The 27827-nt window shown below is 37.1% G+C and overlaps 1 protein-coding gene and 1 long non-coding RNA gene across 5 annotated transcripts in view; one reads left to right on the forward strand and one right to left on the reverse strand.

The window, feature by feature from the left end:
- Window positions 1–5663, reverse strand: part of ZC2HC1A (zinc finger C2HC-type containing 1A) — a 48148-nt gene extending 42485 nt beyond the window's left edge. For both annotated transcript variants that reach the window (XM_041769004.1, XM_041769005.1), the window contains exon 1: window positions 5564–5663. In XM_041769004.1, coding sequence (XP_041624938.1) covers window positions 5564–5579 — 16 coding nt within the window. In that variant the 5' untranslated portion in view covers window positions 5580–5663. The remainder of the gene's footprint in view (window positions 1–5563) is intronic.
- A 73-nt stretch (window positions 5664–5736) lies between these two features.
- On the forward strand, window positions 5737–27296 carry LOC121498755. 3 transcript variants are annotated; one of them, XR_005989880.1, is made up of 4 exons: window positions 5737–5813; window positions 6682–6767; window positions 10415–10544; window positions 27187–27296. It is a non-coding gene; the product is annotated as an uncharacterized LOC121498755 (long non-coding RNA). The 3 variants fall into 3 exon arrangements; XR_005989881.1 differs by lacking the exon at window positions 27187–27296 and adding an exon at window positions 21948–22628; XR_005989882.1 differs by lacking the exon at window positions 27187–27296 and adding an exon at window positions 17083–17218.
- Window positions 27297–27827: the final 531 nt, after the last annotated feature.

The following is a 27827-nucleotide window of genomic DNA, read 5'->3' on the forward strand; positions in this document are numbered from 1 at the left end:
GATGGTAACACATCTCTTTTAATGGTATTAAATTAAACAAAAATTTGTTCATATTTAAGGATGATTAAACTGCAGATGGTGGAATGAATGCTTCAGGTAGCATGTAGAATGTTGAGAAAAACCACTTCCATTTGTCTACATACAGAACTGAGAATAAGGAACTAGAGCAAAGAACATGATGCCCCTTTCCTTGTTGGAAGAATCTTCACTACATGACTTAGAAGAAAATGTATGACTGATCATATAAATAACTTCAGTTTAACATTTGTTTAATGAGGATATTATCTGCTCAATCTACCTTAAAATGTAAGGGATCATCTGAGATGTTATAAATGAAAATGCTTTAGAACCAATGAAATAAGAAAATACTACTATCCAGCGGATCCAAGCAAACTCCACTAATCTCTTTTGTGTGGCAAAAGCTAGCAAATTTTGAGGCTTATAAAAATATAGTAGAGATAATACGCAGAGGGGTGTTGACTAATGTAGCAGAGAATAAACACTGTTGAAAGAAGCACTCAAATAAATGGACAAAATCAAGTAAATAAAGTACTCTTAATATTCGAAAACTCTCAAGAAGCTAACTTCTCCTTATGAAATTTATCTCCCACACAATGTTGATTCTGTTATGCATTACTCCATTTAGCACCTTCAAAACCTGTACCATAAGGCTTGAAATGGTATCTTTATGTAATACTATTAAATACATATATACACCTATATATATCACATATAGATGTAAAATAATATGCTATTTAAATAGTTATGCCATTCTAAAATTAAAGAAATAGGAAAGAACGTTTTCAAAAGAAAAGAAATCTTAGAAATTAAGAACTGTTCTGGCCTTTGTAACATGTCCATTTCTTCACCACTGGTCACTGCTCATCTGAATCTAACCTTTAGAACAAACTTTCCTTTTGAAGGAATACAACATCTGTTATACCACTCTCTTCCAACAATCCTTTTCAAAGTCTAGTAATTTTCAGGTCTATAATCTCTAATAATTAATCTCACAAGATTTTCCTCTTGAAGCTCATCCTAGATTTCAACATTCACACCTCACCCACTCAACACATAGCCTTCACCCTCCATTCCTTTTCAGTCCATCACTCCAGTTCAGCAAAAATGACTGTTAAAATAATTTAGTAAACGGTCCCCCTCTAGACTCTTAAAATACCCAAACGCCCTCTTTAACCACACACTTCTACCTTCTAGTTCTCTTCAAATCACCTTCTTGATCTCAGAGTGATTGGCATTTTCTTGATAACTCATTCCTGGTTTCACTTCCCTTCCTACTCAGTCTGAACCTGACTAGTCATTTCCACTTTGACCAATCACCCTCAAATCCCTTGCTCCAAGGTCACATAGTTGGCATATGCTAGATTATACAGATGAGTTTTTTTTTTAGATGAGTTTTTATAGAGCAGAACTTACTTAGTCTTAATAAAAGAGATTTAGTATACTATTATTTCCCTAACAGAGAGCCTTTCTGACCCTAGGAGATATTTAGGACCAATGTCCTGAAGCACATTTTTTTCGAAACACTGGCTTACATTTACTGACTAGCTCCTCTACCTCCCTTTCTCTCCCTACCTGAACCTAAGGCAAACTTTATCAGGCCTAAACACTACATTAAAATAGATCAATTTGTTGATTCTACAAGTATTTGTTGAGCACCTAGCATGAGATAGGAACTGTTCTATGAGGTAAGCAAACAGTGATGATCTTACAGAGCTTCTACTCTTCTAACATGGAAAAAATAAAGACAAAATATAGAAAATGTCAGGAGATGATAAGCACAATGTAGAAAAAATACAGAAGAGTAAGGAGAGAGAGGTCAGTCATAGTGTTATGTGTAAGCATGTCTGGGAAGTGGGTAGGATCAGGGAAAGTGTCTTTAATGAGATTTTTAGAGTGGAGACCTTAAGACTCTTAAGAGAGAAACCACCATGAATCTAACTGCCAAATGCAGAGGTGCCTGCCTGGCTCAGCTGGGAAAGCATATGACATGATCTCAGGGTATTACTTTCAAATAATAATAATAATAATAATAATAATAGTAATCATAATAGTATTAATAATTGCCAAATCCAAAGTCCTCTTTTGAATATTCATCCTACTGGACCTTTCTATAGCATAAGGCACTACTGGTCAATCTCTCCCATCTTTAAAGTGTTTTCTCTCTTGGCTTCAATGATATTTCTCCTCACTTAAGCCCAAGTTTTTCAGATCTCAGAAGCTAAGCAGGGTTTGAGCTGGTTAGTACTTATACCTCCAGTAATACCTGACGCAACAGGCTTTTTTCTGGCACATATTCACTACTCAATAAATATTAGTTTCTTACCACTTTCCTTTCTTGATAATTTTTAAACCTCTTTACAGACTTCTTCCCACTCCAATTTCCTTTCCCGCTCAACCCCTAAACTATCAATTCCTCCCAAAGCTTTATCCCTCATTTTATTACATACAACTTTCCTAGGTGAATGCATCCACTTGCTGTCACTTACATGTTATGACTACTAAGCTCAAAACTACATAAACATTCACAAGTAGCCATGAGACGTTTCTACTAGATAGTCCTCAACCTGTACAAACACATTTCTAAAGCCAAACTCATTGCCTCTTCTCCCACACTTGGTCTTCCTTCTTGGTTAAAAATATTAATTATGACCTCTTAGACACAGCTAGACAGGCCTTCATCTTTGATTCCTTTTCCTCTCTCACATCCAACAGTCATATCTCACCTCTCTATCTCAGAAATATCTTCTAAATCTATCCTCCCTTTTTTAATTCCCACTGTTTGTACCCTAGTTCAAATCCTCATCCCATATATGTATTTCCAGTCTCTTCTTTCTCCAGTCTATCCTGCTACTATAGCCAACTAGTGATTGCCCACAATCCCTTCTGAGCATGCTGTTTTACTTAAACTGAATCACTCCTAAGTTCCTCACACATTTCCTATGAGTTTACCCATCCAATAAACAAGTACTGAAGAGGCCTCCTACGTGGAGGCACTTCGCTGAATGCTTTATAAATGTGACATCATCATTTAATCTTGACATAGTTCAGGTAGATTGGTAGTTAATAGCTCTAGCTTTTATAGCTGAGGAATTGTTCTAACTTCAACAAAAACTCGCAGAGCTTTAGTTTAAGCCACTTGAAATTACTAATATTCAATTGTTTTGCTGTACAAAAAAAAAAACCAATTTCATATATTTTAACCTAATTAGAACTAAACACATTAGAGTTAATGATCGTAACTCATTTTGTTAAAAAAACAAAAACAAAAACAAAAAAAAACCCAAAAAGTAAGGAACATGTATGGTTTACCGAAACACATCATAAGCTGAGCACATAAAACATGCCTCTCATAACATCATATTCCATCGGAATACATGTATTTTTTCATCCATGTAATTGAATATTATGCTAGTACTCAAATAAGTCATTATATTTTAAAAGCATTCTTAGTAAGATTTCTTTTTTTTTTTTAATTTTTATTTATTTATGATAGTCACACAGAGAGAGAGAGAGAGGCAGAGACACAGGGAGAGGGAGAAGCAGGCTCCATACACCAGGAGCCCGATGTGGGATTCGATCCTGGGTCTCCAGGATCGTGCCCTGGGCCAAAGGCAGGCGCTAAACCGCTGCGCCACCCAGGGATCCCGTAAGATTTCAATAGTAATGTCACAGTACTGCTAAAATATAAGGTTCACTAAAACATAGACTCAATGAGAGCAGGGCTTTGGCTTTTTATTTTTTGCTATGTCTCCAGGGCCTAGAATGGTGCCCATCATGGACACAGTCATTCATCTAGCAACAAATATTTATTAAGTACCTACTCTGTGTCAGGCTATTTTAGGGGCTTGGCATACATAAGTGGAAAAAAAAAAAGATGAAGATCTTTGCTTTAATTACAAACGTTAAATAAAATAAAAATCGGTAGAAAAGTTGTTTTGAAGCATTTTCTGTGTTACAATAACTTCATAAGAATTCCAGAACCCACAATCCTACCCACTATGTTACAAGACCACCATGTATTTTTAAGTTTATTAAAAGCAAAAGGTGTCTCCTGGAGTATTCTAAAAAGATAGTATCTTGGGGGAACCCTGGGTGGCTCAGCAGTTTAGCGCCTGCCTTCTGCCCAGGGCATGATCCTGGAGACCCAGGATCGAGTCCCACGTCAGGTTCCCTGCATGGGGCCTGCTTCTCCCTCTGCCTGTGTCTCTGCCTCTCTCTCTCTCTCTCTCTCTCTCTCTCTGTGTCTCTCATAAATAAATAAATAATAAAATATTTTTTAAAAATAGTATCTTGAAAGTAAGGAGAGTGATCATTACAATTCCTATTTCGCGGAAACTTAATCTCCCTGAAATACATTAGATGGTCAGGGCCTTCACTCCGGACCTTCACTCCTCACAGTAAACTGCAGCTGCCCACAAATGGAACATTATCAGAACTCTTATCTACCATTCTCAAGCTGTTTACTATGAGAGTAAAACCCTGAAAAACGATCATACTCATCGTTACATCTGGGGTTTTTTTTTTGGGGGGGGGGGGTTGGTATGCTTAGGTAACTGCAAAAACTTACCGGTCATTACTTTTCACTTCATAACACAACCTGAAATAATTTGCTCTCTGGCATACAACATTAAATAAACAGGGCTCCATACCTCTGTTTATTTTTAATTCCACCTGAATCTATGTAAAATAGGAGGGGGGGGCGCGAAGAGCTAAATCAAGGCGATACTATCTTTCAATTCTGCAAGCTTATTCTTCCACCAGGAGGGCCAACCACAATTTGAAAAAATAATCTTGAAACTGTGGTTGCCCGTGCCGGTTCTCTTTCCTTTGTTGTTTTTAGGTAAAGGCTATATAGTACGGAGGACAGAACGGACAAAAATAATAGAGAAGTGAAAGAATAGAGAACAAAGCAAAATCTGGAGTCATGGTTACAGCACAAGGATCAACTCAAAGATAAGGACTCAATGCCGGGTCTTCCTTACAGAGTCCTCATTAAGGAGCCCTCAAATCCTTCTGTGAGTCTATTGTCCCCAGCCCCTAAAGCTGGCCGGTGACTCTTCCTTGGGAGATGCTCTTGGCATCCCTCCCACAGAAGATGCGGTACAAACAGAAAGACGGTTTCCTAGGGAAACGGGCCAAGGGAGGTGTCAGGAGCTGGAGGCTGGAAACACAGGCTGGCCCAGGAGGGAGGCCATGCACATTAATGAACGGTCCGTTTGCAAGGAAAATAAATCTGGCCGGAGAGCGATCACCGAAAGGGCGCTCAGGAGTCAGGCAAGACGAGAAGATGGTAGGAAGGGGCCCGCAGGCAGGTGCCCAAGGGAGTCTCCGGCGCGCGTGGGGGACCCCAGCGGAGGACCGCCCGAGGCGGGCAGCCTGGGGACGCTGCGCCGCACGGCGTCGGGGCTGCGGCTGCGGCCGGCCGGGCCTCCGGGGGAGCGGCTGCGCCCGCCGCTTCGGACCAGCCCTCGCCTCCCCGGGCCCGCTCTCCCGGGCCCACGCCCGCGCTAGCCGCCCGGCCCTCACCCCTTCACCGCCTCACCTTCCAGTCCCTCCATTGCGCCACCGCCTCCGGCTCCGCGAGATCCCTCCCGCCGCCGCCACCGCCGCCGCCGCCACCGCCCAGCTCCGGCTGTAGCAACCCGGCCGCACCTCCCACCCGCTAACATCCCGAGCTCCCATTGGCCCGACGCTGAGGGGGCGGGGCTTCGGGGGCGGGGCCTCACGGGGACGGGGCGCGCCTCCTGCCGCGGCTGCACCGCTGTCTGTGAGCTTTCGCGGTCGTCGCCCCGGTAAGGCTAAACCAATTCAGGTCGCGTGCGGTCGCCGGACGCCGCCTTTGTTCTCCTGACTGCAGACCCGTTCCCTCACGCCCGGTCCTTCCCCCTTAGAATAGCTCAGCTCGCCGTGGGCAGCCCCTCCCCCGCCCCTCAGTCGGTCGGTGCAGTCCTGTCTTCCCGTCTGTCCCTCTGAGGGCTCTCAGCGAACCAAGCCCTACTCGCGTTGAGGCCCCGCGCTCTCCATTTTCCGCCAAGAGCTCACAGGGCCTCCCCTGAGTGTACTTCCCTAGACTTGATATTCACACACCGATGTAGGAGTTAAGGCCCCCCCCCAGCCCCCCAATAATCCTACTTTGTGTCTGGGATTGTAGAACTGAGATTGCTCCAAACACTTGGGAACAGTATCCTCAGCCTGAAAGCTTGGACCGAACCTTCGACGTGAAACCCGACCCCCCCCCCCCCCCCCCCCGCCCCCGCATCTACTCTGGGCCTACACAGCCCCTATACTTTATCATCCCTTAACTAAAGTAGTCTGCTGGCTTCGTAACTTCTGAAGTAATATCAAAACTATGTCTGAGGAGGGAGTTCAAGGGCAGAACTCACAGAATGAAGGAGTTTCTGCCAGAGTCAAAACCTTTGGGGGATGAAGGTAACTTCAAAACTAGCTAAAACTTTTAACAGCCTAACACATTTCAGGACGAATAAATTGCTTTGAAAATTTGATTTACTAGACCATATCATGTGTTATCTCCAGTATATCTACTGGCAAGTTATCACTATTAATGTCATTTCTCTCGCAAACCTTATATTAATTTTCTTTTTTATTTTCTTCTCTTATATTTTTTAATATTAATTTTCTGGTTTATCTGTTTCGTTGCAGAGTTTTCACATCATATCTAACTTTGTCTACTGCGGAAAGTATGTATCTGACAAAGCAGTGGTTCTCCAACTCCTGCTCCAATGATGGTATGTGTAACAGTTGACCCTTGAGTAGTATGGGGGTTAGAGATGCTGACATCTGCACAGTGGAAAGTCCACGTATAACTTTTGACTCCTCAAAAACTTAACTGTTGACTGGAAGCCCTTACAAATAGCATAAAAAGTCAATTAACACATATTTTGTATATGATAGGTATTATATACTGTACTCTTACAATAAAGCAACCCAGAGAAAAGAAAATGTTACTGGGAAAATCATAAGAAAGAGAAAATACATTTAGAGTACTGTTTTTATTTTTTAAAAAATCCACATGTAAGCGGACTCCCACAGTTCAAACCTGTATTTTTTTCAAGGGTAAACTATATAAACTAGAAACAAACACGGGGGGAGGGGGCGTCACCTCTTACTGGGAAGGGTACTCAAGTTAGTTGAATATGGTGTGGTTCACCTATTACCAGAGTCATGTGAAGGAAAACTTCAACCATGCCTGTTTCTATTCCTGTCCTTCTCATGGTTCTGCTCTGACTTTTCTGTTTCTTTCAACATCTGAGACCCTGGGCCCTATTCACTAGACCACAGCCACATGCCACTTAGCCTCCCTGGCCTAAGTGGAAAGGTCCTTTTTCCTTGGTGCTGCTAAGACAAAGCCAGAATTGTGGGAGAGTGGATGGGGAGAACTTTTAAAAGAGCATAAAGGTGGGGATCCCTGGATGGCTCAGTGGTTTAGTGCCTGCCTTCGACCCAGGGCATGATCCTGGAGTCCCAGGATTGAGTCCATCAGGCTCCCTGCATGGAGCCTGCTTCTCCCTCTGCCTGTGTCTCTGCCTCTCTCTCTCTCTCTCTGTGTGTCTCTGATGAATAAATAAATAAAATCTTAAAAAAAAAAAAGTGCAAGGAGGAAAAAAGCACACTTGGAAGAAAACCCATAAATAAAGAAACAATTTACGTAAAGAAAACCCATAAATAAAGAAACAATTTACGTTACAAATTGCAAGTTCTTGAACTGAAGTCAAGTCAAAGATTGAGTTGGCTAATACATACTCTATTAGACATAATAGCTGAAGTAACAACAAAAACAATAAGGCAGTAATAATGATAACAATTTTTTAAAAATCATGGTAGGCATATTTTAGGTCCTTTTCATATGTTCACTTATTTTGTCTTCAAAATAATTCTTCAGAGGATACTCTAATTTTCATTTTTCAGAACTAATTATTTTCTAGATGTCTCAGATTAATTTTTTGCTATATTTATACTATTAGTGAATGTAACTTGGATTTAAACTCTGATCTGATGTCTATGGCAATGTCACGGGACTCCTGAGTTTCCTTCCTTACCTTGCTGCCTAGTTGCCTCAAATGTAATTCTAAATATTCAGACATGTTGTGGAAGGTATACTTGGGTAGCCATTACTACTGTGAATCTTAATTCTCTAAAATATGCCTGCTAATCTCCTGTACAGATAATAGGCTCTCAGCACTTTTATGTTACAGCTGTCCTGACTCCTGTAGCTTTTTCCTGGTCTTGACATCTGAGCTAAGAGGACAGTTTCTTATCTGCCTTCCTAAATTCCATCCTCTGCCTCCTGCATGCTTGGCCTGAGTCTGGTCTTGGTGCTTTCTCCTGACTTTACTCCATCTTGTTTTATTCCATTTTTCTGATGCATCCATTCGACAAATATTTGTTGAGTACGTACTATGTTTCAGGCCCATTTCAGTACTAGCCAATTACTAAAATGAATGAATCTCAGTTTCTTCTCATATTCCTTATCTGTTCATATTTCTTTTTAGCTGCCAAGTGATCTTTTTGGCTAATAACAACAGTCATGGATAAATACAAAATATTTTCTCACCTCTTTATCATACAAAAAAGAAAGCAAAGGTTCAGAGATGTTTTATTGACTCAATCCAGATGACAAACTAGTAAGTAATTGAAATAGATATTGGACCCTGTATTATTATATCATATCCCTGATTATGCCTTGCATTACTTTCTCTTCAACCATTATTTCCTGGAACCAATCCACATCTCTTTTGCACCTTCCAAAGGGCTGAGCAAACCACATATACCTTCTTGTTTCAAAGTCCCAGCATCCTGTTGGATCTTACACAAAGATCAATTTCCCTTTCAGAAACATTTGGCTCTCATTCAGATCATTTGCAAAGCACAGCTAAATGAGATTCTGAATATCAGAATCCAACTCAATTTATCAACTTCCACTATGTAGGATGTTTCTTTCGTCCCAAGCCTCTAGAGGAATGACCCACCAAGTTAGTAATTCACACATTTAGTAATCATAACAAAATGATAATTTTCATCAAAAACAAAAAAAAAGGAATTATTTCCCCCAAAAGGGAAGAAAGGGCTGTTGAACAGTTTTCTGGATTATTAGAAAGATTCATTTTCTAGATTGTTACTAGATTTATTTTGTAGATTGAAGTAAAAACATAATTCTTTAAGTGTTCAGGGAGAAAATTAGTAATAGTCCTAAATAAGAAAACACTGAGAAAAGGAAGAAAAAAAAAAAAAGGAAGAACTTAAATCAAGCTTCATCTCCTTTATTGATTGGAGGGCTACTCCATTTACAGTGTGATAGTGACTATTCTACTCTTTCCCCTCTAGTTCCAAAAGGAACTCCAATTCTAAAAGGAATCTCTATTCTCCCTACTTTCAAAACTAATTCTCAGCAGCAATAGGATACATTTTTTCAACCTTCAGTTATGATTGCATCTATCCATCTCATCCCACCACATCCCAAATCTTAACTGAAAGTCTGTTAATCCAAATACTTATTGAGATAGTCCCACATAGATGACTCTGTTCTCAGCATAACAGGAAGCTCCAAAAAAGCCTCTCTGCTATCTGTGCGGTTAACATCTAGCAGAGAAGTCTCTGGGCAAGACATAATACAGTGATAGAGGACAATATATTATTAAGTTTTAGGCAATGTGGTACAGCTTATAAAAGTAATTAGTTTTAGGGAGACATTTACATGGATAGAACAATTTTAAAAGCCTTATGGAGAAGTAGAACTTAAGTTCTATCTTGAAGGATGTCATTGGATAGGCAAAGATCACTGAGGATGAGGGGGCTATAGCATAAGACTTAAGAAATTAATGCAAGTCTGGCGTGTTCTGGGATAATCAGTAGAGAAAGAAAGTAATTATATTTATTCATGATGTAATATTTTCTCCTAAGTCACAAAGTATAGGCATTGTAGGTATATATTTCATATACCTACATATTTTAATCTCAGTTGCAGAGTATTGAATTAATAATACTTACCAGTGTACAACACATATGTCAGCTGCCTACACAAAGGCCTCTTTTTCCCCCATTTATTATTATTTAGATTTTCATACACCATTTTAACTCTATTTACCAACCTACTCACTATAAGCATCATTATATTGCATTTAATCTCAAAGATCACAGATATCTTTAGATATATATGGTTCCTTGAAGCATATGTGGTACTGTTTTATATGTGCATCTGTTCTTATTTTACATACATGACCTTACACTGTAGCCTTCATTCAATTGAAAGTTTTAACTAAGTATTCATGTAAAGATTCACACATGCTCCTATATATAACACCAGTTTATCGCTTCTGAATGCTGGGTAGTATTTTACTGTACATATACACTGCATTTTATTTACCCATTTCTGTAGCGATGGGCATCCAGTTGCATCTAACCTACTGCTACAATGAACATCTTTGTGCCTGTCCCCTTATGAACCTGAGCTCAAGTTTCTCTGGGATGCATCCCTGGAATGGATTACTGGATCATATTCATTTCTAGTAAGTATGCCCAAATTGTTCTCTCTGATGGCTGTACCAGTATACACTGCTGTCAGCCATGTGAAAGAGTGCTAATCTTCCTATGTCTCATTAATAGCTGGCTTACCTCTAATTTTTCCCAATCCATTGAAAATCAAGACTTGGGCATATCTTTATATACTTGCTAGATTTGACTTTCAGTGAATTGCCTGGTTTTATCCATATCTTATACTGGGATTCTCTTTTATTCCTAGAGATTTATAAATTCCTTGTATATTTTAGATGTTAAATTCTTGCTAATTTTCAAAAAAAAAAAACACTTTTTCCAGTCTGTGAAATATTTGATAACATTGTCTATGACACCTTTCATTAAACAGAAAATTTTAACTTTAATTCTGTCAAATTCATCAATATATCTTTCTTATGAATTGTGCATTTGTGTTTTTATTAAAGTTCTTTTCACCTCTAGATTATGAGAGTATTTGCTTATGCGTTTTTCTATTAGTGTAACCAAATCTAATCCTGAGAAGACAGAGACAATTTAGATACAGACTAGGGAGGACAGCAAAAACACTTTTTTTTTTTTTTTCCTAGTGCCCTGTATGTTATGGGGTAACTCTAAAAATTCAAATAAGAACCAATGCCTAGAACTGTTTTGAGACATTGTGAACTTCAGCTTTTTGCCCATGATTTAAAGGGGAGTCCAGTGTTTTCAGGTGCTCTTTTCCCACCTGGAAGAAGAGAAACAAAATAAAGGACAAAAAAAACATATCATGAGACCTTTCCACCTTGCCTTAATATGAATCATAGCTTCAGTGGGGCCTTTAAAAGAGTTTTCTTTAAAATGCTATAATGTATTACAAGTAAATACTATGTAATGTTAATGATGATGTCAGGATATTTATACTAAGGACAAAAAAGGAAGTCTCCCATTATAAATCACGTAAGTAAATATCTTGGCACTTCTTTATGATTTTAAAAGCCGATTTATGAATGTGTTTCTTAAAATGATTATTAGATACTATAGTTTCTCCAGCTACTTTTTAATGGAAACAGCTATTTGAGAATTCACTCTATAAATACATGTAATTACTAATATAATTGATTACTTGGTTCTAAGAACAAACAGGTAAAAGTGAAAAACCAAAGCTCATATTTTCATTGTAATTATGCATGTTATTAGAATTATCTGCCATTAACTATTTATCTAAATGTCCACATTAGCAAACCTATCTTTCTAGAAAAGTTGCTTATTACAGTTTTGCATTGAAAGTATATTATTCTATTTACTTCTTTCTTATAATGTACTTCTTACTTAGAATAAATTTGGTATATTTTCTCTCTAATTTTGTAACATGAGTCCAACAGTTGTTTGCTTGCTGTTTCTAAGAAACATAGAATGCTTAAGCAAGCCTTAAGTACATTTGTGTTTCTTAGAAGCTAACAGATAACCAAGAAAACAGAAATAAGGATTTCCTCTGGCTCTGTTTTCAAAACAATATAAAGTTTATATTTTCATAAGAAAGAGAAATTCCAGATAATTATTTATAGGAACTTAATTTATATGTAATTCAAGGAAGGACTAGTTTTCAAAACCATAAAGACTACAGTGAATACTAGTCTTTTTTTTTTTTAATTCAGAAAGTTCTCCCTTTGCAATGCCTTTGCTATTATGAACATCGATGTCCTTTTGTAGTGGAGTTTGTTGTTGCCAGCTTCAGATCCCTTTTACTGGAAGGTGCATCCAGCCCAGCTGTTGAGAATGCTGGCTGATAACCCATAGCTACTTTCTTCTCCAAAGAATTACCTTCCTTATGAAGAGTACTGCCATACTTAAGAGGTTAGTTATGGCCCTCATCATCAAAAGGGCATCCCACAGCCAAAGAGACTCTTGGGTACAATAACCTAACCTTGATTCAAGGTGAGCTGAAGACAATCTTCATATAAGACCACATCCTTGCTTACCTATCTTCTCACTACCATAACATGTTTCCCTCACTCAGGAGGAGTTTTTTCTAATAAATCACTTACACAAGAATCCCCATCTCAGTCTCTAGCTTCTAGGGAACTAACCTAAAGTGCCTTTAGATGTATATAGTGGTGCCAATGTAATGACCTAGTGCTATTACTAAAAGTTATCCATGTCCAGCTGTACTTGAGTTGATAATAACCATACAGAATATTCAGTGCTTAAATAATTCTCTACATTTGCATATGACATTGTTTTTGAGAAGCTTAGTGTAATACTTCAGTCATTGGTATTCAGTAAATACTTGCTAAATGACTGAAGAGATATGAGTGAATGGTGTGGTTTTCAAAACAGTTCTTTTGAGTAGGCAGAGAGGTTTTATGTAACACATAATGGTTAGGTTTAATATGCTACTATGAATACCATTTTCCATATTTTCCATATTTCTCGTGTTTCCTCATAACCTACCTGTGAGGTAGATGTTATTCTTCTCATTTTCATGTTGAAGATATTGAGATTCAATAAGACTAAGTGACTTTTTCAAAGTTACAGTGAATAGGTATTGGCGTTGGAATATGTAAATAGATTATCTGACTTGAGATCTGTATACTATAGCATAACTACTTTTTCTTAGTAAGAATAGTGAGCCTGTTGAGAATGACAAGGGAAGGCATTGGATTTCTACTCAAGTTTCAGATCAGGAAAGAGAGGACTGGTAAATCGCTCATGCAATGAAATAAAAGGAAACCATCTGAATTACTCTTTATTTCTCTTAAGGATAGAATCTGTGTGTGATGGCTAATTTTATGTGTCAACTTGACTAGACCACAATTTCTAGATATTTGGTCAGAAATTATTCTGGATGTTTCTGTGAAGGTGTTTTCTGAATGAGATATTAACATTTAAATTGGTGATCTTTGAATAAGGCAGATTATCTTCCATAATATGGGTGGGCCTCATCCAATCTGTGGAACAAAGACTGTCTTTCCCTGAGCAAGAAGGAATTCTGCCTTTGGACTCAAATTATAACTTTACCCTGGATTTCCAACTTTATGGTAACTCTGCAGATTTTGAACTTGAAAGTTTCCACAATTGTGTGAACCAGTTGTTTAAATCTTTCTCTCCTTATATATGTATATGCACACTCCATAAAGATATGTGTTTATGCACATGTATACATAGGTATATATGTATGTACATGTTGTGCATATATGTGTTCTCTCTGGAGAACCCTGATTAATACACCATTCTTACCCACATAGGTAACCAACACCGAAAAAGCAACAAAATAAAACCAAGAATATTCTCAGGAAGATTTTATAATCTTTATATAAAAACCTTTGCCATATTCAAATACTCCATTAGCAGATTTTAGTTGTTAGAGATCTCCTTTATTCCCATCCTCTTTTTAAAGAGATACATACTTCATCTCTTAGTATATTAGTTTGGACACTAAAAGGCAAACCATGGCCCAATTGCAAAAAATAAATTTATAAAGATCTTAACAATCTTCTCCCACTGTAACTTTATTCTGGAAAGACCCAGAAAGATTTATTTAAAGACTTCTAATATGGGTAGTTGGTTAGCTAAACCAAGGACTAAACTGAGGTCTTATGTCTTCTAACCCTTTGCCCTCCAGGCTGTAATTTTCTCTCTCACATACACAAAATTTTACATCGTTCAATTTTAGACATTCTACGAAAAAAAGCTTGTGACTTCAAGGAATTTAAAATGTAGTTAGTTAATAGAACAAGAGCATATGAATAATATAACACATGACAAATAGCAAATTAATAGTATTTTGGATATAATTAATGGCTAAATGAAAGCAATAGCAAATAAGTACTAAATATTCAAAGTAGAGAGATTATCTGGGGCTGTTTCCGGGGAAGGGTTGATGAAGAAGGACTAGGTATTGAGAATGGAAGCCCTACAGATGTTTACAATTTTGATGAAGTGACAAGATATTTAAAAATGCCACGAATACATGCTCACATATCCAGTGCATACACTGGTGTAATGAAAAGTTAAGGTCAAAAGAGGCAGAGCAATTATAGGGAAAAATATTCATGTGGTTTGAATTGGGAAAATTTCTTATAAGAAATACATTTTGTGGGGATCCCTTGGTGGCTCAGCGGTTTAGTGCCTGCCTTTGGCCCAGGGCGTGATCCTGGAGTCCGGGGATCGAGTCCTGTGTCAGGCTCCCGGCATGGAGCCTGCTTCTCCCTCCTCCTGTGTCTCTGCCTCTCTCTCTGTCTATCATAAATAAATAAATAAATCTTAAAAAAAAAAAAAAGAAATACCTTTTGTATTTGTTCTTGGAAGATGTGTAGGATTATGACAGGCATTTTGGGTAGTGAGTTGATCACAGGATGAACAAAGGGAAAAAGGTAGGAATGCTAATGTCAAAATCAAAGGACAGTGAGAACATGTTGAAAATGGAAAATTAATTAGATAAGTATTTGCTGTGAGAATAATATATTGTTATATGTGGGAAATTTAAATTGGGTGCAGATTATAGAAGATCATGAGTGTGAAGCTTTCAAACTAAAATTTATTTCATAAACAGTGAAAGATCTTCAGGTTTGATGATTTTTGTAGAGGGTAAAAAATTTTTTTAAGTATAATTTAAGATGAATATGTTTGGTAGAGACAGTACACAGGGTAATCTCTTGGAAAGAATCTGAAATGACCCAAACCTAACAGGATGATGGTCTTACCTATTGTGGTAACAGAGTTGATAGATTTAGGGGTATGGTTTTATAATATTTAATATTACTCTTCTCCAGGGTACAAGTGTACACATCTTTTCTTGCTAATTACACTAGCCACCAAAAGGTGACTTCAAGTAGATTAGCCACAAAAAATAGTAGAAAAATGTGAACCAAGCTCCAAAGAAGCATTTATTTAGACATAGTATTGGAAAATTAAAAAGTGACATACAGAGGTGCCTGGGTGGCTCAGTAGGTTAAGCATCTGCCTGCAGCGTGTGTCATGATCTTAGGGTCCTGGGATAGAACTCCATGTTGGACTCTTTGCTCAGTGGGGATCCTGCTTCTTCCTCTCTCTCTGCCACTCCCCCTGCTTGTGCACTCTCTCTCTCTCAGATCAATAAATAAAATATTTAAAAAATAAAAATAAAAAATAAAAAGCAACCTGCAATGTGTATGGCAGTGTAATTTACAGTGACCTTTCTTTTGTTAAATGTCACCAGAAAAGAATATGTATGCAAAAGATGACAGTGAGGTGGAGTGTGTCTTTCCTTAATATAAGTATGGAAATCAAAAAGGATACAATAAATATTTCAAAGAGAATTCATAGGCCTTGTCAATGGGTCAAATGTATTTTTTTCATGTCATCTGCATGCAATTATCTACTTCCAGAAGTATTTTATTTATTTATTTATGTATGATAGTCACAGAGAGAGAGAGAGAGGCAGAGACACAGGCAGAGGGAGAAGCAGGCTCCATGTACCGGGAGCCCGATCTGGGATTTGATCCCCGGTCTCCAGGATCGCGCCCTGGGCCAAGGGCAGGCACCAAACCACTGCGCCACCCAGGGATCCCTACTTCCAGAAGTATTAAAGCAACTTATAGTAACATCATTAAAATATGATCTTACCATTAAAAATCACAGACATAGAAATAAAATTATAATAAAAACTAGATTTAATTTATTGCACATAATACATGCTCAGTAGGTATTTTGTTTTTGTTTTTTTTTTAATTTTTTATTTATTTATGATAGTCACAGAGAGAGAGAGAGAGAGAGAGAGGCAGAGACAGGCGGAGGGAGAAGCAGGCTCCATGCACCGGGAGCCTGATGTGGGATTCGATCCCAGGTCTCCAGGATCGCGCCCTGGGCCAAAGGCAGGCGCCAAACCACTGCGCCACCCAGGGATCCCTCAGTAGGTATTTTGAATAATATTTTATCTGTCAGTTTTACCCAAACTAGATAAAATGGCTATCATAATTAAGGATTAACCACAACTGCATGGCTTTTTGGCAATTAAGGTTACCCAAATTAAGAGGAAACAAACTCAGTCACAAGATCTTTTTTAAGATATCAGATATTAGAAGTATTCTGATTCTTCAGGAATTTTCTCCTAAAACTGAAATATTAAAGCAATTTATAGGAAGACAATAGAATTGAAGGCAAATTAGAAAATTAAGATGATTGTCTGAATGATTAGAAAAATGGAAATGCTAATGGAATAAATAGGGAAATTGGCAAAGAAGTTCATTTGAAACTAAAATATGCATTTGGTAGTTTGTAATAATGGGAGATACAAAGCTAAATATGATATTTTCAATAATGCATGAGATGTATTTTGTCAAATAAAGACTTAGATTTGTGTTGCTTTTTAGAAATGAATTGTTAAAACTGTTGTGTTTTTTTATAGATATTTCTGTATTAAGGCAAGAAGAACTAGAATTTGGGGGACTTACTAACAAATCATTTGTATATGGGAAATTACGGAATAAAGATAATGAGTTAACTATCACAAGATTAGGAGATAAATATAATCATCTTTTACAACATAAAATTCAAATTTAAGTGAACCGACACACATTTCCAATTCAAATGTAGTTTCCTACAAGAAACTGTCATTGCCTGAACTCCTGGGTGGCTCAGCGGTTGAGTGTCTGCCTTTGGCTCAGGAGGTGGTCCCGGAGTCCCAGAATCAAGTGCCCATCAGGTTCTTTGTAGGGAGCCTGCATCTCCCTCTGCCTCTCTCTCTCTCTGTGTCTCTCATGAATAAACAAAGTCTTTTAAAAAGAAAGAAAGAAACTGTCATTGCCTAAAGTATGTGAAAATTTCTTAAATCTATAAATAATAGTATTTTGACTGTTCTATGAAAGCACTTTGACTCTCTTAGCAAACAGATAAAAATTAATTGGTAAATAATGGTAAATAAAGAAACAACTAGTGGTAAAAAAGATACAGATTAAATTAGATGTATATTTTTTGGTGTGGATTGATAAATACCCATAAACTTATCCTTATATATCTAGCACAATATAATGACTATTTTTTCAAAAACAAATATGGCAATAGTCTTTCATTCTTTCAAGATCTGTCATTAAATTCCTAACCTGAGGCTTGTAGATTATAGCTTCAGATACATTTTCACAGCCAGAGTTGAAATAGTTAATACGGGGTTTATACTTTCTATTTCCACGTGGTAAAAAAAAAAATAAACACGATTGCCTCTATATTGAGGTATGTGATATATAAATATGAAGTCTAAATATTTGAGATTTCAAATTATTTTTTTTACTATTTTTATTTACAGAGATCTCCTACTAGTACGAAAGTAGCCAAGAAATTTAAAGTAAAGAAAATTTATTTTGAAATTAAAAATGAGGTTTATATTATTTATCCTTTACAAATGGACCTTAGACGAGATCGGGCGCGTTCAGGGTGGTATGGCCGTAGACTCAAATGGACCTTAGAAATACAAAAATGGAAAAGAGTATTCTATGTTGAATTTTTGGGGTTTTTACACGGTGAAGCATCTTCAAAACAAACACTTTATGATTCTTCCTTAGAGATAACAACAGAAAAAATTACAAAATTACTTCTTGTTCTCCAGCTGAGGAGCACTTTGCCCAATAATTCTGTGAAGTCTGGTTAAAAATTGCAGCAGCATCACAGTGTTAACAGAACTCTAGAACAGAATTGACCTATTTGAGGTCAATCTGTCCTTCAGAGGTTTATTTAAATTGAAAACTCTTTTTTTTCCCCAAGAATTATACCGATTTATAGATTTTATATTCTCTTGGTTATATCTGATTCCAAGGACATAGTTTTGCTGAATTATCAACTTTATCCCTGGTGCTTGGTCTTCATTTCCCATGCTCCATGATGATCCCAACATAGAAGTCAGACCCAATTCTTTTTTATTCACTCAATGCCATTCTGATAAACATCTGAATGTATAAATTTGTGAAAACTTAGCATTAATAAAAATACATCGAAACCATAGGTTTATGATACTTAGAAACCAAAATATTAAATATATTGTTAGTCTCTTATATAAACTTCTGCAGTTTGCATGTAACACAGCTAATGAATTTTGGTTCTAAATAACAATTTTTAACAAAGTTATTGCATAGGTGATTTTACTGCTAGGTGAAATTAAAACAGATACCTGAGCCACATCATAAATTAATAGCATTTTTTTATCACTGGAAATTTCCATCTTCAGTTAAAGCACTTCTTCAAATTTTGAAAATTAGATAAATTAAAAACTTATCAAACGCAATACCCCCCCAAAACAATACAATCAAGAAATGGGCAGAAGACATGCACAGACATTTCTCCAAAAAAGACATACAAATGGCCAACAGACACATGAAAAAATATTCAACATCAGTCAGCATCAGGGAAATAACAAATCAAAACCACAATGAGATACCACTTTACACCAGTGAGAATGGCTAAAATGAACAAGACAGGGAACTAACAAATGCTGGCAAGGATATGGAGAAAGAGGAAACCTCTTACACTGTTGGTGGGAATGCAAGCTGGTGCAGCCAGTCTGGAAAACAGTGTGGAGATGCCTCAGGAAGTTAAAAATAGACATACTCTATGACCCAGCTATAGCACTACTTGGTATTTACCCTAAAGATACAGATGTAGTGAAATGATGGGACACCTGCACCCCAATGTTCATAGTAGCAATATCCACAATAGCTAAACTGTGGAAGGAGCTGAGAAGTCCATCTACAGATGGATGGATAAAGAGGATGTGGTATATATATACAGTAGAATATTACTCAGCCATTAAAAAAAAAAAAAAACCCTTGCCCTTTGCAAAGACACTGAAGGAACTAGAGGGTATTATGTTAAGCTAAATAAGTCAATCAGAGAAAAACATTATGTGATTTCACTCATGTGGAATTTAAGGAACAAAACAGGATCATAGGGGAAGGGAGGGAAGAATAAAACAAGACAAAATCAGAGAGGGAGACAAACCATAAGAGACTCTTAGTCATAGGAAACAAACTGAAGGTTGCTGGAGGGGAGGGGGTTGGGGGCTTGGGTAATAGGATGATGGACATTAAGGAGGGTAGTGGATGTAATGAGCACTGCATATTACATAAGACTGATGAATCACTGACCTCTACCTCTGAAACTAATATGTTAATTGAATTTAAATTGTTTTAAAAATTAAAGAAATAAATAAATTTGAAAATGAGAGGATAAGTATCTTCTTTTTATTATTTTAAATGTATTTCCAGATAGAACTTTCAAAATGTCCAAATGATTTTTCACATTTTTGCACATCTCAGTCTAATATTTCATTCTTAAACAGCAGTATCTTCTATTTAGGACATTTATCCTAATTTATAGAAATATGGGATATAAAATTAAAATCTAATATATTTTCCAAGTAAAAGATGAACATGAGGAAAACAGACAAAAATATTAAAGTTTGGGGTGCCTGGGTGGCTCAATCAGTTAAGCATCTCCCTGTGGCTCAGGTCATGGTCTCCATGTTCTGGGATCAAGCCCTGCATCGGGCTCCCTGCTCAGTGAGGAGTCTGCTTCTTTCTCTCTCTCCCTCTTCCCATTCCCACTACTAGTTTCTCTCTCTCTCTCTCTCTCTCGTAAATAAATAAAACCTTTTAAAAATGTTAAAGTTTAATATATTTTGTGAATGCTAAAACACTAAAAATCCATAAATTGATAGTATTAGATGTGAATACCATATTGAAAATAATAAAATTTAGAAAAACTTAAATAATGTTTTATGTTATTTTCTCCAGGGAAAGGAATGTTGAATTCACTTTTTTTCCTCTTCCATAAATTGTTTTTTACCATTTATTAATCCTTCAATTCCCTTTACCATTTCTCAGTTTCTCAAGGCAAAAATCTATTTGGCTGCTTGTTTAACAGTAGCTTCCAATGTCATTTTGTATTGATGTTAAGAAGTTTGCCTAAAATCTCAGAAGGTAACAGAGTCAGTGACCATTCTTGCATAATATATTCTGGCTGGCTGTGTTTTTCTACAGAGGTATTTGACGGACTAAAAATTCATCCATTCAGTAAATTGTAGGAATTTATTTAACGAAAATAAATAATGAAAAACAAATAATGACAAATCTCAAATTTGAAAAAATCAATCTGACTTTAAAAACTACACTTATTTCTAATAACATAATAGTGTAATCACAACTGATTCTGTTTTTTGGTCATAAAAGAAAATGAGGTCAAGTTCATGGAGCTAGTTGGTAGAAAAATGATTGTGTGGGGAAAAAGAGGTAGGGCAGCACAGTGATTAGATGTTTGTCTCTAGAGCAGGAGTTGGCAAACTACAGTCCACGGATCAGTTGCCTGTTTTTGTAAATGAAGCTTTATTGGAATATGGCCATCCACACTTATTTACAAATGACTTTTCCCTCCATTATAATGGCAGAGTTGAATATTTACAACAGGTGACCCTGTTGTGACCCAGCGGTTTAGCGCCACCTTCAGCCTGGGGTGTGATCCTGGAGACCCGGGATCAAGTCCCACGTCGGGCTCCCTGCGTGAAGCCTGCTACTCCCTCTGCCTGTGTCTCTGCCTCTCTCTCTCTGTGTCTGTCATGAATAAATAAATAAAATTTTAAAAAAATGAATATTTACAACAGAGACTGCGTGGCCTGCAAAGCCTAAAATATGTACTATCTGACCCTTTAGGGAAAAGTTTGCCAATCCATCCTTGCATAACAAACCTGGATTTGTATCCATTTTTTCCTTGAAAAATGAATTGAGCTTCTCTGAGCCATCCATTCCACACTTGTAAGATGTGGATAATAGTAGCTAATTTATAAGGTTACTATGAAGATTAAGTGTGGAAGTTGAGGTGAAGCACTTAGTACATAGTAGTTTTATTCTGATTTAAGATATTGTGAAGCACCTCCAGTATTGGCTAAGGACTTTCTCACCTGTCTTTCCCACCTAATGCAAGTAAATTTTTGTACAGAATATGGAGCAGCTATCTGATGACTCTGAAAAAAGTATGGTAGTAGTGAGACTGGGGAACAAAGACTCTACTTGTGGTATGTACAATTTGGCAGTGTTTCCTGTTATTGTTTTTGATTTTTTAACCTCCCAGCCTGAACTCAAAAGCAGTGCAGATCTCAAAACTGTGCACCAGCATGGACAAAAAACAGCTTTAATAGAAGCACTGGTTTGAGGAGTGAGAAGGGGAGTGTCCATGGGATAGAGAGAAGAGGGGGAATCTGCTGGATGTTTTTTTCTTCTGGCCCTGCTGTCACAGCAAACTCCAGTCTTGAAGCTACAGTCTCACAGTAGCAGGGCAATTGCAGAGGTCCAGAAAGCCCTAAATCTCTGAAAGAGGTCAATGCTTGTCTCTGACTAGAGGGACTATGATTGAAAAACTCTGGACTGAATCCCCATTGCTTTTGTTTTTTTCTCTCTATCCTCTTGCCACTGGCCCTCCAGGTCAGTTCAAGTCACAGGATGAATGTGGTAGAGTGAGGAGACTGAACCTAAGATTACTCAACATAAAAACACAAGGAAATATCAAGAAACTTCAAGGGAAAAGTCCAACAGACCAACTCTGAGATGACCTAGACGTTGAAAATAATCAGAGACTTTAAAGCAACTACTATGACCATGCTCCAAGAAATAAGGAAAATTACTATCAAATGGAAAGTCTCAGTAGAGTTAGAGAAGCTATAGGAAAGAATCAACTGGACATTTTAGAAGGAGAAAAATAAATCACAAACTGCTGAAAACCAAGCAAAGAAAGACTCTTGAAAGCAGCCAGAGAAAAATATGAACTACATATAGGGGAATCATGATTTGAATAACTGGATTTTTTATCAGAAACCATTGGAGGCCATAAAGCAGTAGAGGAAAAAAAGCTGCAAGAAATGACCTGGAATGGTTTGAAATTCTCTAGCAACTTCTTGGGTATAAATCTGAAATTGGCGTCCTTCTGTGGAGGGCAGGGAGAAAATAAATAATAATAGTTAGGAAACTGAAAGATTTATGCAAGAAATGTGTGTTCCAAGAGCAGCCCGGGTGGCTCAGTGGTTTAGCGCCGCCTTCAGCCCAGGGCCTGATCCTGGAGACTGGGATCGGGATCGAGTCCCACATCAGGCTCCCAGCATGGAGCCTGCTTCTCCCTCTGCCTGTGTCTCTGCACCCCCCCCCCCCCCCGCCGTGTCTCTTATGAATAAATAAATAAAATCTTTTAAAAAATATGTGTGATGATTAGGAACAAAAAGTTATGACAGGCTTTTCAGTGTTTATAGGTGAAAACATGCAACAATCACAATATGGAGGGGAGTAAAGAGCTCTATAGTGACAAGGTTTCTACATTCCACTTGGTGGTGGTAAAATATAGATTTTAAGTATAATGTAAAAAGCAAGTATTTACATTACTATCCCTAGAACAACTACTAAAATAGCTGTACCAACATAGTGAAACCCCAAAACAAATTTAAATGGATTACTAAAAAATATTCAAATAACCCAGAAGAAAACGGGAAATGGAAAACAGAATAACAAACAATAGAGGAGATAAACATAAATAATAAATAATAAAACAGTAGACATAAATCCAAACATAATGGCATTAAATGCAAGTGGTTTCAATATACCACTTATCAGATTGATTTAGAATCAATAAAAAGAGAACCAACCATATGCTGCTTACAGGAAATCTACTTTAAATGTGATTGGTAACCAAAAAAAAATAAATAAATAAATAAATAAAAAAATAAATGTGATTGGTGGGCAGCCTGGGTGGCTCAGCGGTTTAGCATGATCTTTGGCCCGGGGTGTGATCCTAGAGACCCAGGATTGAATCCTACGTCAGGCTCCCTGCATGGAGCCGCCTTCTTTCTCTGCCTGTGTCTCTGCCTGTCTCTCTCTCTCTCTCTCTCTCTCTTTCTCTGTCTCTCTGTGTCTCTCATGAATAGATAAATGAAACCTTTAAAAAAAAAATAAATGTGATTGGTGATTTAAAAGTAAAAAACAGAAAAGATAAACCATGCAAGAAAGCTTGAGTTCTGTATTAACAGGCAAAGTATACTTCACAGCAAGAAAACTTAGGAGGAATTGAGTGACATTCTATAATTATTGGAAGGGTTAGCTCAACCAAGAAGACATAACTTAGATTATATAACTAACACTGGAGCTTCATAATACATAAACCAAATGCTGATAGAACTAAAGAAACAAAAATTCAAAATCAGCGTTGGAGATTCCAGCTTTCTCTTGTTAGTTAATAGAATAAGTAGACAGAACAATTATCAAAAATGTTTTAAAAATTTAACAGTTGAATCAGTTAGCTGGAACTAATTGACATTTGTAGACACTTCCCTCAACAATTGAAATATAAAATTTTTTTAAAAGATTTTATTTATTTATTCATGAGAGACACAGAGAGAGAGAGAGAGAGAGAGAGAGAGAGAGAGAGAGAGACAGAGACACAAGCAGAGGGAGAAGCAGGCTCCATGCAGGGAGCCCGATGTGGGACTGGATCCCGGGGTCTCCAGGACCAGACCCTGGACTGAAGGCGGCACTAAACTGCTGAGCCACCGGGGCTGCCCTTGGAACACATTTCTTGCATAAATCTTTCAGTTTCTAACTATAATTATTTATGTATTCTTTCTTGATAACTGTGATGATTTGAAAAGAGGTTCCTCTGTACTAATTTCCTAGAGCTGCTGTAAAAAAATCCCCACAAACTGGGTAACTTAAAACAATAGAAAAAAAATTTTTTTTAAGATTTTATTTATTTGTTCATGAGAGACAGAGAGAGATGCAGAGACATAGGCAGAGGGAGAAGCCGACACCCTGCGGGGAGCCCGATGTGTGACTCTGGGATCACACCCTGAGCCAAAGGCAGAGGCTCAACCACTGACTGAGCCACCCAGGTGTCCCAAAAGAATAGAAATTAAATTTCCACCTCCTCTATTTTCCCCTCCTTTCTGTTCCCATTAACTACACTAGCTCATTCTTATCTTTAAGTATAGAGATCATGGTTTTATATTTTATTTCAGTCCTTCATTAAATCCAGCATAGTGCCAGGCCCTAAGCATGAATTTATAATCATTACAATTCTATTTTATAGTTCCAAAAAATTATGTTGAATTAAATATCTAAATCCTTGAAACGGCGTATTTTGAGGGAGGGGTATTCTTAATCTCAGAGGGAATACAAAATTCATGTTCTGTAAAGTAAACAATTTGTAGTATACATTTGACCTTTATTCAGATTTTAAGAGGATTTCATTTGCTTAATTAAATGCTTTAAGACTGAACAACATGGGGTATTTAGAACTTTAACTTGTGAATAATTTATAGAGTTTGGTTTGTTCAGACATTTCTAGTAACTTGGAAAATTGTCAGGAATACCAATGAATTAGTTGATAGTAAAACATTTATACAATGTTAGTGTTATCTAAATATTAGTAACCAGAGCAAAAGAAAAGGAAATGATGCTTGGTCACCCCCTAGTGGTTTTTCATTGGGAATTAATAATGTTTAGCCTATGCCCAGAAAGAACTAGAAAGATTACATACAGAGTTGATAATTTGTGTTCTGCTATGATTTAGAGATTCCATGATCTATAAAAATACTCTGTTGTTTCAAAATCTGAGAACTTTCTATGAAATGGAGATTTAGTGAAAGAAAGAAAAAAGAAAAGAAAAAAAAGAAAGAGGGAAAGAAAGTTTGAAGGAAGAATGGAGGATTGTAGATACTAGGATAGAGTAGTAGACATATAATCTTTGCCAATATTTATAATAAAAGACCAATATTTATAATAAAATATGGAAGATTGTGAAGTTTTTTAGGTGGTATACTTAAATTATCATTCTATTCATTACTGGTTACTTTAGAGCAAGAAAATTGGAGCATGGGATTAACAAGAATATGGGTAGATATTAAAAGAATATTTTGTACTATATTTTTGGTGTAGAAATCCACTGGTAGCACAAAAGTTATTTAAAGATGTGCCCAGTTCTCATGGCTTTGTGATGAGTAATCATAATGCTAATAACAGAGTAGTTGACGGAGCTCTAGGCATTCCAATTTCTGATGGCCTGCAAGATGTTTTCTCTTGAATATACTGTCATGATACTAAACAAAATATACAGCACTTAAATCTATCAGTATCTCCCAAAAGTCCTCCAGTTTAGAGCTTCCCTGGTCTGTCAGTGACTAGTACCATAAGGGTACTAGTTAATCAGGGCTAGAGGCCATGATTAAATTCAATGTATTCTTTTTTTTCTTTTGTGGTAAAATTATTTAAAAAATAAAATTTCATATCTGTTAAGAGTTTTGACTATATATCTTAAAAGTCCCACTTAATATAAACTTGCGTCTATAACAAAAAGGATATTTGATTCAGAAAACATATATAGCTGATACTATATCAGATGGTTATTAAGGATAATTCAGGTTTCTAAGTAAATCATTTTGAAGTAAAGAACCACTGTAACTACACCAAAATTCATGCCAGGAAAGGAAAGTTACTTTTTATATATGGATAGTCATGAGTAAGGTGTTAAAATTTTTTTTTAATATTTTATTCATTTATTCATGAGAAACACAGAGAGAGAAAGAGGCAGAGACACAGGCAGAGGGAGAAGCAGGCTCCATGCAGGGAGCCCGACGTGGGACTTGATCCCAGAACTCCAGGATCACACCCTGGGCTGAAGGCAGGCACTAAGCTGCTGAGCCACCCAGGCTGCCCTAAAATTTTTAAAACTATAAGTCTAATCATGTTTCCATAATCCCTTTTGTTGTGGGAGACAAAGGCAGAAGAGAAATGATTAAATTTCCTTACTACTTTCAAGGACTTGCCATTGACAAGTCCTTGAAACAGGGAGAGTGACATTCCTCTAAGGACTCAACTGCCTCCATGTTGATACTTTGCTAAGGGCAGAAGGCAATCTTATCTTAGCCCAACCCCCAACACCCTATAAGTTACTTTAACATATAAAAATTCCTTTGGAAACTTCTTTTATCTCTACCTTGCAAGATACATGTAGGCAATCATCCTCCAGCTCTATGACCCACCGATACACATTTGAAGGGTCTCATCGCTAAGGCTTTATTAGATGGTAATAAATGACCTTTTCCCAACAATAGCTAGCCCCCTCAAGGTCCTGGAAACCTTGGTTCCAAAATTCCTTAGAGACTTACACTATCCCTAATCCTCTCCCTAACTTGACAGTATATATATATATATAATGGGCTACTCCTCTTGACTCCAGTGCAGCTCTTTCTGCCCACAGGTCTAGTCCCCGTGGAAGAAAACCAGAAGGCAGAATCTTTTAGAATAATATGTAAGACTGAGAGCTTTTCTTCCAATTTCCACTGAAATTTTCTCCCTCTTAGTCATACATACCAAGAACATAGCTTTGAGGATAGTTTCAGGAACTTTAATTTAAAAACATATCAGAAAAATTGAGTGGATCTGAGAAGGTTCAATACTGAAAAGCCTAAGCAAGAGAAAGAAACAAACAAAAAAAGCAATGTCTTTGTTGCTAAAATCTGTACAAAGGCAAAAGGGCGCACAGTATACCTTACAGGAGATTATGATAAGGAGGATAATGCTAAATGTAATTCAGTTGCATTTTTAAAAATATTTTGCTTTTCTGTAATATTGTTAGACAAAAATATCTTTTTCTTTCTTTTTTTGTTTTGTCATTATGTCCAAGATATGAAGGTTAATCTGGTCCCTGTTGCTCTCTCTTGATCAAAAGTGAAGTCTAGGGCAGCCCCAGTGGTACAGCGGTTTAGCGCCACCTTCAGCCTGGGGTGTGATCCTGGCAACCGGGGATCGAGTCCCACATCGAGCTCCCTGCATGGAGCCTGCTTCTCCCTCTGCCTGTGTCTCTGCCTCTCTCTCTCTCTCTCTGTGTCTCTCATGAAAAAATAAATAAAATATTTAAAAAAGAAAAGTGAAGTCTATAGTAACAATTTGATGTTATCGTGTTGTTTTCTGGGCTAAAGGGGATAAATTGAAAAGTGTTGTACTCTTTTTCTAAAGTGTTGAAGTCTTTCTAACGTAGCTGCTTTTTCTTATTGCATCTTTTCTACTTCATGCACCTGGGGTGCTGGGTTAATGGCTAGTACTGTATTGGCTCTGTGAAAACATGTTTGTGAAAAGTGTATGTAGTGGCTTCTTCCAAACTGTTGGATGCTGAATATCTGTTCTTTTTTTTTTTTTTTTTAAGATTTATTTATTTATTTATTTATTTATTTATTTATTTATTTATTTATTTATGAGAGAGAGAGAGAGAAGCAGGCTCCATGCCAGGAGCCCGATGCAGGACTCGATCCTGGGACTCCAGGATCG

Source organism: Vulpes lagopus, chromosome 9, assembly GCF_018345385.1.
Source record: "Vulpes lagopus strain Blue_001 chromosome 9, ASM1834538v1, whole genome shotgun sequence".
In the NCBI taxonomy this organism is placed as follows: Eukaryota; Metazoa; Chordata; class Mammalia; order Carnivora; family Canidae; genus Vulpes; species Vulpes lagopus.